Source organism: Ciconia boyciana, chromosome 1 (assembly GCF_034638445.1).
Source record: "Ciconia boyciana chromosome 1, ASM3463844v1, whole genome shotgun sequence".
NCBI classification, from domain to species: domain Eukaryota; kingdom Metazoa; phylum Chordata; class Aves; order Ciconiiformes; family Ciconiidae; genus Ciconia; species Ciconia boyciana.
The window spans coordinates 215849724-215863912 of NC_132934.1; the positions used below are offsets into that span (position 1 = coordinate 215849724).

At 44.6% G+C, this 14189-nt stretch overlaps 1 protein-coding gene across 4 annotated transcripts in view; it reads left to right on the forward strand.

The window, feature by feature from the left end:
• The first annotated feature begins 1378 nt into the window (after nt 1–1378).
• Nucleotides 1379–14189, forward strand: part of NARS2 (asparaginyl-tRNA synthetase 2, mitochondrial) — a 54918-nt gene continuing 42107 nt past the window's right edge. For 3 of the 4 annotated variants that reach the window (XM_072850828.1, XM_072850830.1, XM_072850826.1), the window contains exons 1-5: nt 1380–1619; nt 4775–4884; nt 5772–5892; nt 6586–6726; nt 10354–10434. In XM_072850828.1, the coding sequence (XP_072706929.1) occupies nt 1488–1619; nt 4775–4884; nt 5772–5892; nt 6586–6726; nt 10354–10434 (585 nt within the window). In that variant the 5' untranslated portion in view covers nt 1380–1487. Of the gene's footprint in view, nt 1620–4774; nt 4885–5771; nt 5893–6585; nt 6727–10353; nt 10435–14189 lie in introns of all 4 variants that reach the window. The other variant, XM_072850829.1, reaches the window with a different exon arrangement.

A 14189-nucleotide genomic window follows, 5' to 3' on the forward strand; every position in this document is an offset into this window, starting at 1 on the left:
TGCTCAGAGCCCCGTCCAACCTGGCCTTAGGCACTTCCAGGGATGGGGCATCCACACCTTCTCCTGGAAACCTGTTCCAGTGCCTCACCACCCTCATTGTAAAAAATTTCTTCCTTATGTCCAATCTAAATTTACCATCTTTGTTTAAAACCGTTGCTCCTTGTCCTGTCACTACAGGCCTTAGTAAAAACTCTCTCTCTGTCTTTCTTATAAGCTCCCTTTAAGTATTGAAAGGTCGCAATAAGGTGCCTCCAGAGCCTTCTGTTCTCCAGGCTGAACAACCCCAACTCTCTCAGCCTTTCTCCACAGCAGAGGTGCTCCATCCCTCTGGTCATTTTTGTGACCTCCTCTGGACCCGCTCCAACAGGTCCATGTCCTTCCTGTGCTGAGGACCCCAGAGCTGGACGCAGCACTGCAGGCAGGGTCTCACCAGAGCGGAGCAGAGGGGCAGAATCCCCTCCCTCGACCTGCTGGCCACGCTGCTTTTCATGCAGCCCAGGATATGACTGGCTTTCTGGACTGCAAGTGCACGTTGCCAGCTCATGTCCAATTTTTTGCCACCAGTATCCCCAAGTTCTTCTCTGCAGGGCTGGAAACACTTGCCTTCTTGACAGCTGTTTTTCACCCGCCACTCAGAGGAGCTGGAAGAGGCAGAGGGTCAGGAGGCAGAAAAAGCGACAGGAGAAGGGTCTTGTCCCCCCACAGGGCTTGCAGAGCAGAAGAGAGTCCTGTGTCCCTGATTAGGAAAAGCATGGGCCAACATGGGGCTTATCCCCCCAGAGATGGACCCAGGAAGACAGGAGAGCAGGAAAGCAGCAGACAGGCCCTGAGACCCACTGCAGGCCAGGCCGCGGCCATGGGCCCACGCCATCCCCAGACTCTGCGGCCACTGAGGAGGGCAGCCTCTCCCTTCAGCCCATTCCCCACAGGCGCTCCCAGGGCCGGGTGAGGAGCAGGGCTGCAGCCTGGCCCGGCTGAGAGCCCAGCTGGCGTTGGTTTCTTCCCCAGAGGCCTTTGTCCTGGCCTGTCCCCAGCCCCCGTTGTGCAATTGAGGCAGGGGGAGCCCAGCTGGGGCTCCTGAGGCAGAGGAGGCAGCGACAGCGCTGCCGAGGTCCCAGAAAGCAGCAGAATCCCCTACCCCGGCCGTGGGGATCCCCTCCCCGCCGCCATGCGGATCCCGTCTCCCCGTGCCCTGCCTGGCGCCATAACCCCACCCCGCCGCCGCTTCCCGCCAACCCTTCCACCGTGAACTACATTTCCCAGAGACCCTTGCGTCGACGCGGCGGAAAAGGCGGTCCTTCGGGCTAGGCGCTCTTCCGTTCCGATTGGCTCGCTGGGGCAGCCCCCAGCGGCCATTGGATGAGGCGGTCACGTGAGGCGGCGGGAGGCGCGTCGCCTCACGGGAGCCGTGTGGGAGCGGGCAGGCGGCGGAGCGGAGCGGGATGAGGCCGGGCTGCCGGAGGGAGCAGACCCGCTAGGCTTCCGCCATGCTGGGGGCCCGGGGCGGGTGGCAGGCCCTCCGCCGCTGCGCCTCCCTGCCTCGGGCGCAGCGAGCGGTGCGGCTGCGGGTCCGCGAGGCGCTGAGGGCCCGGGAGCCGGCTGGAGGGGTTAAAGTGCAGGTGTGTGGCCGGGAGGTCGGGGTGTAATGACCTGACCCAGAGCCTTAACGGAAGGGGAGGAGCTGGAGTGGCATGGCCCACGCCGCTTTCACTGCCTGTGCTTCAGGGAGAAAAGCTAGAACTTCTGCAGCGCGTTTTGCTAAACTTACAGATCTCCTTTACAGTCTCTAGAGCCAGTTCTTGCTGTGGTTGTTCAGTTTGCCGTTGTTGGATCAGATACGAAGCTTTAAAGTTACTCAGGGCACATGCAGGGAAAGGCTGTTACTGTGATGGGTTATACTGAAACATGGTCTGTACAGTTTTGGGTTTACCACCTGTTTGGTTTGGGAGAGTGAACCATTGCCTCTGTCCTGATGTTGTTAAAGCTTTGCTTTAGGTCTTGTTCCTCGTCGAGGTTTATAGTACTGTCAGGTAGAGCCAACAATGACGGTTTCATTGATGTTTGCGTCCAGCTCGTATTGTGAAGCACGGCAGACTGGGCTAAATTGACTCTTTAGCAATGGAGCGCTTTCCCTTTCCTCAGAATAGGGTTGTGGTTCCCCCTGTTTTCTGGTGTTCCCGACTGACGGAGCAGTGGTTGCAGACTCATAGTCCCTGTTTTAGTGTGAGGCCCTTGGCTAGACCTGAGCATTTGTCAGTATTTCTGGATGAATCTGTAAAGGACTGGGGTACTTGGTAACAGTTTTAAAACGAAACTGAAAGAGGATAGATTTAGATTTATAAGGAAGAAATTCTTTATGATGAGAGTGGTAAGACACTGGAACAGGTTGCCCAAAGAAGTTGTTGGTGCCTCATCCCTGGAAGTGTTCAAGGCTGGGTTGGACGGAGCTCTGAGCAACCTGATCTTGTTGAAGATGTCCCTGCTCATTGCAGAGAGGTTGGACTAGATGACCTTTAAAGGTCCCTTCCAACCCAAAATATCCTATGATTCTGCTGACCCAAAAACCAGTTTGTAGCCCACTGGTATTCCTGCGCACACATAGATGAAGCCTAATAGGGTAGGAAGAAGCTCATCCAGTATAGGTGCTTTTCAGCTGTACTTTTATGAATAATGCAAGCTGGAATAAACTGATGCTAAAATTGGCAATACTGCCTTTTTTTTGCCCCAGGTCCTTGTTGCTTCATTGCTCTTCCCCTGTGCTGGTAAAAATGGGGTTTTTGTATTGAACTGGATTGGGGAATTTGTCTGGCTTAAACCCAACCTTATTATGGCCAGCTTATTGGGATGTGCAGTCTGGTCTGAGTCAGGATCGTCACTACACGGTTGCTTCTGGTAAGGTGTGAAGTGGTCAAACATTGCTGCCACAGTCTCTGCTGCTCCAATACAAGCCTGTGGGTATGCTCTTTTTTTTTTTTGTTGCAGGATGCAAGACACATCTCCTTATTTAACAGATCCCAGAACAGCCTGATGAGGTAGAAAAAAAGCTCTTGAGAATGTTTCTTTGTTCATGGGCTTTGTGTGTTTTGTTAAGGAGCGCTTAAGAGGAAGGAAACTAAGAAAAACATCTGCTATTATACGTTAAACCTTATGCATCAAGTATAATGTATATGACATGTTCTGGGGATTTGCTGGAATACAGAGGATAAACACAACAGCTTCAGGCATGTTATTGTATGAAATACCTTTTAAACACCTGTTGCTTTAGCCATAAGAATATGAGGATGCCCAAATGATCAGACTTTAGTTTTAGACTCTGGTTTCTTGTATTAGTTATTGCCTTGGGTGGAGCACCCTGCAGAGGTCGCTTAGGTAAACGCCTGTCTGAAATTGTGAGGCTGGAGCAAAAGCTGAGGTTTCGTTAATCATTGGGTTTATGGCTTTAATATCTTCCATAGTTCTTGTATGCAGTTGTCCTCCCCCCTTTATACAAGCCTGTCTGATGCCTTGTCTGTGTTAGTAGTCATGTTGTAATTTTAAGAATGCTTTAGCTTTTGGTACTGTTTAACTCTTGAAGTTTGTTCAGTGTAAACAATAGAAGTAGATGGATTCGCACTGGTTTGTCTGGTATAAAATCCCTAAAGCACTTGCACAGTTTGAAGTCATTGAAACTACTTGGGCACTTACAGTTAAGCAAAAGACAAAACTGATTGCAAAAGAGGTGGTTTGTTTGTTTAATCAGCACTATTTTCAGTTGTTCTCTACAGTATTATTATAAGATGAGCTGCGAGCTCCCCCACGGATAGTTTTGCTTTTAAGGGCAGCTTTGTCTCAACTCTTGTGAGCTGTGAAGCAACTAAGGGAATTGTATTTTGGATGCTATTACTTTTGCTTGGTGCGGTGGTACTGACTTAAATTTTAATTTCTTTTTAAGGGAAATGTTATTTCTCATTGAAAAACTCAAATTAAGACATCAGCCTGGCATGTACATGATCAGTTCTACTGTTTTGCTGTTACAAAGAACAGCTGTGTTACTGTTTTAATTCTTTCAGTCAAACTGGACAAGAACGCTTCTAGATTTTTTTCTAAATATTTTTTTTTTCCATGGGGACAGTGTAGCAGTCTTGATTTTGAGGTGTAAGCAGAAACATCCAAAATTGTCAGGGCATTAATTTTGATTTTTTTGTCTTGCATGAATGTGTAATTTTTCACCTCGATCTATTGCTGCAGCATCATTGTTTTAGCAGTCCAACAGCTTAGGGCATTTAAACAACTAGTGAACAAATTTCAGTTGGAACCTTCCTACAGGTGATACAGCAACAAAAATTGGTACTAAAAATCATCAAAACAGCCTTGAGTGTGTTATCGTAAAGCACTGTGCATTACTGGTGTCTCCTGTTGCAGTAAGAAGCGTTTTGAAGGGATATCACTAACAAGAATATGTACTTTGCTAAAATGCTTTTCATCCTCAGAGCGCTTTGCCACTTTCCGTATTCTCAGCTCCCCAGAGATGCAGGTAGATCTTAGTTATCCCTGCTGTACTCAGGAGGAGAGTTGATGTCTCTGCCTAAGAATTTGTTTCTCTTTGCTTTGAAGTCAGTAGAAAAACTGTCACTGACTTTTTTTTTTGGTTGCACCTAAAGAAATATTTCCTTTCATTTCAGTAAGAAGTTGCAGTAGGCCTGAAGTAGCATGTCCAGCTCAGCTCTAGAAGAAGAGCATGACTACACAGAGTCTATGCCAAGAAATAACAAATTTCTTTTTCTTTTACCTCTAGGGCTGGGTCCGCTCTGTCCGATCCCAGAAGGAAGTTTTGTTCCTGCATATAAACGACGGGAGTTCTCTGGAAAACCTCCAGGTGGTTGCTGATCCCAGCCTGGAAAATAGGTTTGTCAATTTGAGATACCTGGAGAAATACCAGTGCTTGGAGGGGTCTGCTCAGGCTTCCCTTCCTGTCGCAGTGACTCACCAGACTGCTGGAGGAGCCTCCAGCAGCTGGCACCTGACCACAGGAAAGGCACTACTGCAGTTTGGGGTCTCCGGATGTGTTTTTAGGATGGAGAGTGTCTGTCTACTCTGTCTCCCCTTAGCTGAGGCCTCGTGGTTCAGTTGCTTGTCCCGTGAGATTAATTTGGACCTAATTTTCTTAATAGCTGTAGCAGCACAGGCATTCTGGACTACTGTTGGATTTGCTTGGAAATCACACAATGTAGCCAGGGATAACTGTCCCCCAGCTCTTTGGAGAGCACTGTTGCTCTTCCTATAACAACTTGAGGGCTGGCTCGGTAGGCATACCCCCTAGATAGGCATGCCTGTTCTATTATAATAAAATAATACACTTGTTTTACAGCTTCATTTTGTTTGTTACTCTTGATTGTTCTTTGGGCTAGGTTTTGGGTGTTTCTTGATAATCCAGGAACCTTCTGCGTGTAAATTGATTTTTTTAAATTATTTTTTTAATTATTTTTTTTTCTGTAAGCCTGGTTTGTCCCCACCAATAGCCCCTTCTAATGAAAGCCTGTCTCTTTACTACTCTTGTCTCTACTACGCTTGTCCCACATTCTTACCTTGTCCTAAATTCTTCTATAGCTTTGTGAATCTATTCACGTTCCCACCTATCCATTTAATAATTTTTCATTTCGTCAGTAAGCCCTATGGCTACAGTATCTCTTGTGATCTCAAGTGGTCCAGCTAAATTTACAGGAATCTATTCTGAATGTAGTTGACCTTGTAACAGCACCTAGTTAAGCTGTTGTTTTTTCTTGGCTTCTTAGAGACCTGACTTTTGGAAGCGCAGTGGAAGTGCAAGGAAAACTGGTCAAAAGTCCTCACAGGATGCAAGACATGGAGCTGAAAGCCGAAACCATCCATGTGGTGGGATCTTGTGATACTTGGGTATGTCACTGCAGCAGGAGTCCAACTGGTAGGATCACTTTGGGAATTAATTTCAAAAGGTCCAAGTATCCAGCAAAGCATGCTTCAAACTGTATTTTCTTTAAGTCTGAGTGCTCCTGCAGGCTTTGATTTGTCAGCGGTGTCTATAGGGTATGTCAAAGGAGAAATGTGGGATCACCATGAAAGCTCTCTTTGGGGGCAGAGCTGTTTCTATGTGGAAACTGGGACACATGCTGGCAGCTAAGAGTGTGCATTTGTCCCACCCTGAAGCAGTTACCTGTGCCAGCTGGTTTACCTGGCAAGTCTGGCTGGGATATGAATTGGAGAAGCAGTGGGACTGGCAAAACACTCCAGACTGTGCAGGTGGAAGAACCGTATCTGCCACAGGCACATTTGGAACTGGCTCACTGTTGTAGCAGTGAGGTGAACAGCTGGCTTTCAAGGGGGCTCAACATCTAAAAAGTGGAGTGTTTCAGAGTGCTACTGCCTTCTCTTGTGTGTATGGCTCTTGCTCTGCCATAAGCATTATAAAATCCACAAAATAACTAGAAAAGATAGGCAAAAGCATCTAGTTCTTTACTCTGTGATGATGATTGAATTTTAGTAGGCAGAGATGGTATTCCATGAATAGCAGTAAAACTATATTGACTCCAAGTTCTCATCCTCTTATTTTTCTTTCCTTGTTGTTTTCAGTCGTACCCCCTGAAAATGAAGGAGAGGCACCCGCTGGAGTATGTCCGACAGTTCCCCCACCTGCGATGCAGAAGCAACACACTCAGCTCCCTCTTGAGAATCCGCAGTGAAGCCACTGCAGCCATCCACTCATTCTTCCAGGTAGTCCCTTCTGTACTGAGCCTTATGTGTAAAACGCTCCCTCAGTTTGCCTTCACAGGAGCATGTTAGGAGGGAGGGAGCGTGATGTCTTGACTGCAGGCTATGGATTTTGCACACCGTTTTCTTTCCAGGCCTGGGCCTGACCGAGGCCTTGGCTTGTAACTGTTGCTTATGATCAGGTTAGCCCATCTGTGGTCTTGTTAGCGTCTTTCCACCCATTTCCTGTTAGTTATTTTATCCCTTTCACTAAGTTGCAGTATAATTGCCTGCGAATGTGTGTGGTCTGTGGAACACAACATAATATGGAGTCGTTTAACCCACCCTCAGCACTGACCTTAAAGTCCTTGGACAGAAGCCTCCTCCCACACAGAAAAATCTGGGATGCAGGAAGGCTGCCGACAAACTGACTCAGAGCTTCATGTTACTATTCTCAGTTCTCACCTTTCTATTGCTGCGTTACAAGTCTGTGTGGATGCTGTTAGCTGAGATTAGGGGACTCCTGTTTTGATGCATTTCAAACTGATGGGTGGGAGGCACCTGCATTTTATGAATGTGTCACTCTTAAGCTGTGGGCATGGTACAGGCTTTGTGCTGGTGGTGAGGGCAGTGAGTTAACTCTGATTCCAGATGCCGTGGAGAGACCATGTGATTCTTTGTGTGAGTAGATAAAGTAGCAAGTCCTCTAGCACACCTGAGCCCTTTCTTTGAAAGCTGGTCATTGAAATAAACATGTTTTAGTTTATCTAAACTGGCTTTAGTTTGAGTAGAATCATACTCAGAGCATTCTGATTACAAAATTCATATGTAGTAATTAATATGGCTGAAATAATAGGTCAGAATTGTTGAGATTGAATTTCTGGTCCTGAGTGCGCTGGTATTTGTCACTTGCAGTGTCAAAGAAGGCTTGCTTGCTCTAGGAGTTATCTATATGGAATCGCATGGTATTTAGAAGATGTTTGTTTGTTTGTTTTAAGAGCCTAATAGAAATACTGTGTCAGGTAAAGCTGCTGTTGGTTTCAGCATTGTGCCAGCTGGTAAGACAGAACCCAGCTCTGCTGGGAATCAGGCTTGGCTGGTGTCGAGCCACTAGATGGCATTGCCTACAACAATTTGTGATTTCAAACATGGACAAGGAAGCCAACTGAGATACAAAAAAGCATCTTATTCTGAAAAAGCCTTTAATTCTCCAAATTAACTCCAAGCTCAGACTCTTGACATACCTTCCTGTTTAAAATGCTCAAGAGCTGAGCAGTATTAAAAAAATATATTGTATCATTAATTTAGCAGCAGCAGCTACACTAAAGTTATTTTTAAAGGGATAAGGAAGATCTGGTCCCAGACCTGATATTTGCAAATGCTTATGTCACGACTCTCCTAGCATCAGGAATGTCTGTGGTTTATTCCATTTCTCATGGAAGGAAAGCAGTCTTTTTAAATTGCCACCTACATCATCCCAAGAATGTTGCAATTTCCAACTTGATAATGTCAGAACATACAATAACTAGAAAGTATAATCAGAGTGTTTTCACTGTGCAAAGCTGTAAAGAGCTTAATGGTGAAAGAAAATAAATGGGGTTTTTTGAGTACACACTCAAAATTATCTAGACTCTCTGTAACTTTAAAAACTCTTTTTTTTGCCTATTCATTTCCAGCAGTGGATGACTAATGCCAAATGCCTTTGGTTTGGATATTGAAGGCTAAAATGTCATCTTTAAATCTTCTCCTGAGTGTTGTGGTCCATGTGGCATAGGAACGTTGTTCCTAGGCACAGTAAAATAGTTGCAATGTGAATGGCAACCTCCATTTTGCACATTAACTAACTTCCGGGTTGGTCAAGAGCCAGTAATGCGACTTGAAGTATTTTAGGAGCTTTTATAAGCGGAACTATTCAAGAGGTTTTTATGCAAGGAACTATGCAAGGGATTCTCATCTTTCAGACCTGTGCAGTTCACATTCCTTTCCAAAGCATATAAGGGGTCTTCTGTGTGAAATGTGCTTCTTTCCTCATACAGTGGTAGCAGTTGCTGTAATTTAGGCAATTTTCCAAAAACTCCTGTAGGGTTGGGAGGCCACATGTCCAGCAGGTCTCTGGAGTATGCATGGGATTGTGGCAGAGACCCCCATTTTGTATTGGCAGGCTAAAACTGCCCTCCCTGGGCAAAGCAAGTAGTTCTGGCTCTGAAACTTCTTTCTGTGTAGTAACTGGATCTCAGTGAGGAGCTCCTGCCAGGCACTCCGCATGCCAAGGTCTTTGCACTTGTAACCAAGGTAGCCTAGAGCTGACTGCAGGGACTTTGCTCCCTCTTGGTCGTGTCAGAGTACTTCCACAAAATGCACTGCATGTCCGTATGAGCTCTTTGGTCCAAATTAATTTTAGTTTTCTTCTCAGGATGGGCAGTAAATACTGCTCCTGTCTTCCTAGCCTTTTAACTAGCTGGTGATATGAACCAGGACCTGTCATGTGAGAGGTTGATTTGTATTATTCTGGTAAAAGCTGTGAAACTAAGCTTTTAGAAACATTTGCTTTTTTATTTTTTCATTAGTGTTTTGTGTAAATAGACGACGGGTTATGCTACATCATTGCCTATATCATGGTAATGCTGGCACATCCTGATTTTAAAGGGGTTCCCTTTGTGCTAGACATTAGATACTACAGTGATGCAAGAGAAAACAAATCCTTTGTTCACAGCTGAAATCAGCTATTTCCAGGTTCTTGTTTGCCTTGACATGCACAGGTATGATGTCTGTGCTTCACCAGTGATCTCTGTAGTGAGATTAAGTTAGGAAGATGATGGTTAGTAGAGTTCTGTTCCTGGTTTTGCCTCTAACATGCTGCATGTGATTGTCTGAGGTCTGCTTGATGTATGCATCCATTGAAAATGGGGTTGCAAGCTAGTTTAAAAGCTGCACTGCAGAGAGAAACCCAGAGAATAGGGGCTCTTTCTGCATACAACCTTCCTGGTTTTGGAGGCCTCTGCTGGATCTAGGAACTGTTACATGAATGGATAACTCTCCAGGTACTTAGAACATGACCAAAGCAGGGTATACCCTGTCTCTTAAAATATCAGTTTGACTTCGATATCTCAGATGATGTGCGGTGGGACTGACATTTTCCTAGTGGTTGGGTGTTTTTAAGGCTTCTCTCCCATGCAGCATGTGATTTGTCATCTAACACACTTGATCATTTCTCTTAGTGGAGAACACTAAGAGACTGTCCTCTGCTCAACCACCAGCTTCCAAAAAGCTGTAAGAAACTGGACTGTTGAGGCCGTAGGGGTGAATTTGATTGGAACTGCCCAAAAATATAAAAATACTGGAGGAGGTGAAAAGAAAGGGGAATGGTGTGGAGATGGGCAGTTGCAAAAACCCATAGTAGTGGCATAAATCTAATTTCTTTATGAAACATGGAGGAAGAAGCACAAGTAGTAAACATTGATTTGTACATCATGCTAGCATTTAGTTAGTCCTCTGTCTTTGCCCATGTAAGGTAGAAGTTGCCTAAAAGAGTACATATGCTGTCCTGGTTGGGACTAATAGCTGAGTTATGATGTGTGCTGGTTGATGTCACCCTTGAAGTTGACGTTTGATATCTTTAGCTAGTTAACGTTAGTGTTCTGTCTCTTCCAGGATAATGGCTATGTGCATATTCATACCCCCATAATTACGTCAAATGACTGTGAAGGTGCTGGGGAACTCTTTCAAATTGAGGTAAGTTGGGTTGGGTAAAGTTTGTTTTGATTTTTGCTTGCAGAGCAATTCTGGAGTCATTGAAGGTTAGAGGAAATGTTTGTCTTTACAAAACCTTTTCTTTATGTACTTTCTGTGATTATTTTTTTAATATAGCAGTCCTTTGCTTCAACTAATAATTTAGACAGAGTTAACCAATGCATTTTTTTTTATTGGTATTTTGTGCATTAATCAGCACCTTTTGTACTGATGAGGTTTTTCTGTTCCTGGTGCTGTGGAAAAGTTTACAAAGAACAACAGAGGGAGGTGGAACATCTTAGTAAATACAAAGACGTGATCATAAGAGCCCAAGAGATGGGTTGGGAGATTCAGGACAGCCTACTACACGCAAATATTTCTTAGTTTTGAAATGAAGAATATAATTCACCACGCGATAACTCCTTCAGAGAAAGTCAGCAATACCTGAAATTACTTTTCACCTGTGTGTATATTCCTCCCTACAAGCTACTCCAGTTGTATGTTGGAATTCTCCCCCAGTGTTGCCAAGTCTCTCCCCATCCATCCACCAAATTACTGCCACAATCTATCATTATATAAAGTACTTCATGTCTTGGGTCAAAACCGCCTATGAAACTTAAATACACCTATAACCACTAAGATCTTCCGCACAGATTTCTCATGATTCCTAACCCCCACATCCATGAATCATAAGAAATCCCATCTGCCTTTTATACTTCCATATTTGAAATTCACTCTTCTGTCTCAACAACTACATCCATTGCTGCTTATGCTTATTGGCTCCAGCCTTGCTGGTAAATCATCTGTAAGCAAAAGCAAAATTGTTGAGGTAGCAGTTGCTTGCTGCAGGATCGCGTCTTCCGCTCTCTGCACAGCCTTGTGACAAAAAGCCTCCATGTACTGGTTCTTCAGGATCTCAAGGTCTAACCTGTGCTACTAGTCATTCCCTTCCAGACCAGTACATGTGGTTCAGCTTTTTTCTTGCTGGGACAATAGAGTTGATTAGCTAAACTAAATTGTTCCTGTTTAATTGAGATCCCTTAATGCTACCAAAGGTTCCTTGCAGGCTGTTGCATGCAAATTAAGATGTGAAAACAAGTGACACTTAATGATGAGAACATTATACAGTTTGCAGCTGTACAGTGTATTACGTCTTTGGTACAAATGGTATCCACTTGAAAGCTGTAAAGGATGCAGGACTACAGCGTAGGTGGCTGGTAGTAACAGAAGCACTGATGCAAATGTTGATATGAGGTGCTAAATTGTGAATCTGAAACTTGCATAAACTGGATCTTAACTAAATGCATAGTTCAAGGCAAATCTCTTGCTCTCTCTCTGGTGTGATTGCTTAGGTGTCAGTAATACCTGTCTTGGAGAAATGTAGGGACAGCTGTGCTTGGAAGGTCTGGAGTAAGTTCTGAGTCAGATCCCATTAAATTGCCTGTGCCACAAAGAAAGGGCTTCAGAAACTCACTTGCTGCTGGGAAGTGGGAAGTTCTCCCTGATTTCCTGTTTCTTCTTTGAGCACCGCTTCATTGTTTTGCCTAATTTAGGATTTGGTTTTGTTTCTGCAAAGCCCTGTTCAGAATTGGTCTTGGCTAGCAGAGATCCAAGACCACTTGCTATCCCGCTGTGACCACTTCACTCCACTGGAGCAGTGACACTGTTTCTTGACAGTGGAAATCTGGGGAACATTAAGCCTTCCTTGGGCCATGCATATGAGGCTGACAGAAATAAAAATAAGGGTGTGTTATTTGCAGCAAAGCCCACAATCTCTGTATGCTTTTAATCAAACCAACCATCAATGCATCTGCTGTATTCAGTCACTTTTAAACTAGCCCTTAATTCACTGCTTGCACAGGCCAAGGGAGAAAATAAATTCCTGTTGCTCTTATATTTGAGCAGTAGCCAAGAATTACGGAGATGGGAATCAGTGAAAGCAACCTGCAAATTAGATTCTTGGATTTCAGAAATGTTTAAATCTTGGACTTAAGGTTTTAAGACCTATCCTCTAGTTGTGACCAGAACATAAACTGCTGTCCTATTACTCCTGAATTTGTAGTAGTTACAATACACCTGCTGCTTACAGGTTGTTTTTTCTGCCTTTTTTTTTTTTAACTCCCTTGGGCGGTATATAAAACTGATAATCTTGCTGGTTTAGCTGTGCTGCTGCGGGTGGAATAATTTGAAAAGTTTGGTTGAGTAGCTTTTAGGACCCAGGCTTCTTTTGCACCCACTGTGAACCATTGCCTTTTAATAGCCGTCTTCTCCTGACTGGCACAATTTTAATCCTCTGACTAATGTCTGGTGGCTGCTCAGGCCCATGCATTCTTTGGAAATGGCGGAAAGTGAAGAGAGTAGGAATCTGTTTTTACATGAGACTTGAACAGATGGGGAGAAAAGTCTCTTGAGTTAGAAGGAAAAGGCTTTTTGAAGGCATATGATCTTTATTCCTAGACCTCTTAATCCTGTAGGATTTGTGTTTGTTTATATGTTCAGCTTCCTCATTATCTTTGTTTGGTTTTGGGCGTACTGATTAGTCTGTATATAGTTTTGGCTGGGATGTTCTCATACTAGGACCTGGGATGGAGGAGAATCCCTTCCCTCTCTGCTGGGCAGATCAGTTCAGCTAAATATTTGTAGAATGAAGTACCGTAACAGTGAAAAGAGGGCGGTAAGCAGAGACTTTAAAAAATAAATAAATCACAAGATAGTAAGAACTCTAGAGAAATCTTTTGCATTTGAGACCTGAAAAGTGTAGGTTTGAGGAGAAGTTTGAGGAGAAACTGCCAGAAGTGTGAAAACAGCCAGGCAGACCCTAACCCAGATGGAGGACATCAGCAACACCAACTTGTGGATTTCCGCACCTTTGATGGTGTCTGCCTTTGATGGAACCCTGGAGGTGGGGAAGCCTCTTGCTTGTGCTGCCTTCTTTAAAGTAAACTTACTAAAAATGCCAGAAGAGCTTTGAATATTGAAAGCTGGGTTTTAGTAGAATGCAAAGTAGGACAAGGTAATTTTTGAAATAAGGATAACTCGGATCAGCAGAGTGAGATTGCCCTTTTTATTTTAATTTAATCTGAGAATAATTCCTCTGTACTGGCTCTCTCAGCACCTCAGGGCAGATCCTTTCCTCACATTTTTCTTTTTTTTTTTTTTCTTCTGAAGTCTAAAATTCTTAGCAGCTTTGTATGTTGCAAGAAACTTTACCCAGTCCCCTTCTGGGGCTGCTTCCTAGGAAATCTGCCTTTCTTTTGTCTTTGTGACCCGGCTGCATGTCTGTTCCCTGCTATTTTCAGTAGCCTCCCACTCTGTCTGCAGCGTTGAAGGCTCCCTGCTTTCTGGGTCTCTTGCTCTGTCTTTTCCACTTTGCTCCCTGGAAAGTTTCCTTGTTTGACTGTCCTCAGCTGCTGTGGAGAAGGTGGAGGCTCCTCTATGCTCTGGAAGAGCCTTTCTGGCCCAGGACACTCCAGCTGGTATGATGAGGCCCTGGACAGCCACTTTCCCTGCTGCCCAGCTGCAGCCTTTCAAAAGAACTCAGCATGCAGTGAGTTGCAAAACACAGCAGCTGTATTGGCATTCACAGCTCTTTAAAGTAGATCTTGTGTGTGTTTTGTATTGCCTATGGCCTTATTCCTTCCTGGGGACCTTGCTCTACGTGTAAGGAGTGCCGCATTCTACCTGTTGGCTCCAGCGGAGGCACTATGTGCTCTGTATAAGGCTTGTCTATTCCCACACACGTACCTCATTGCATCTGG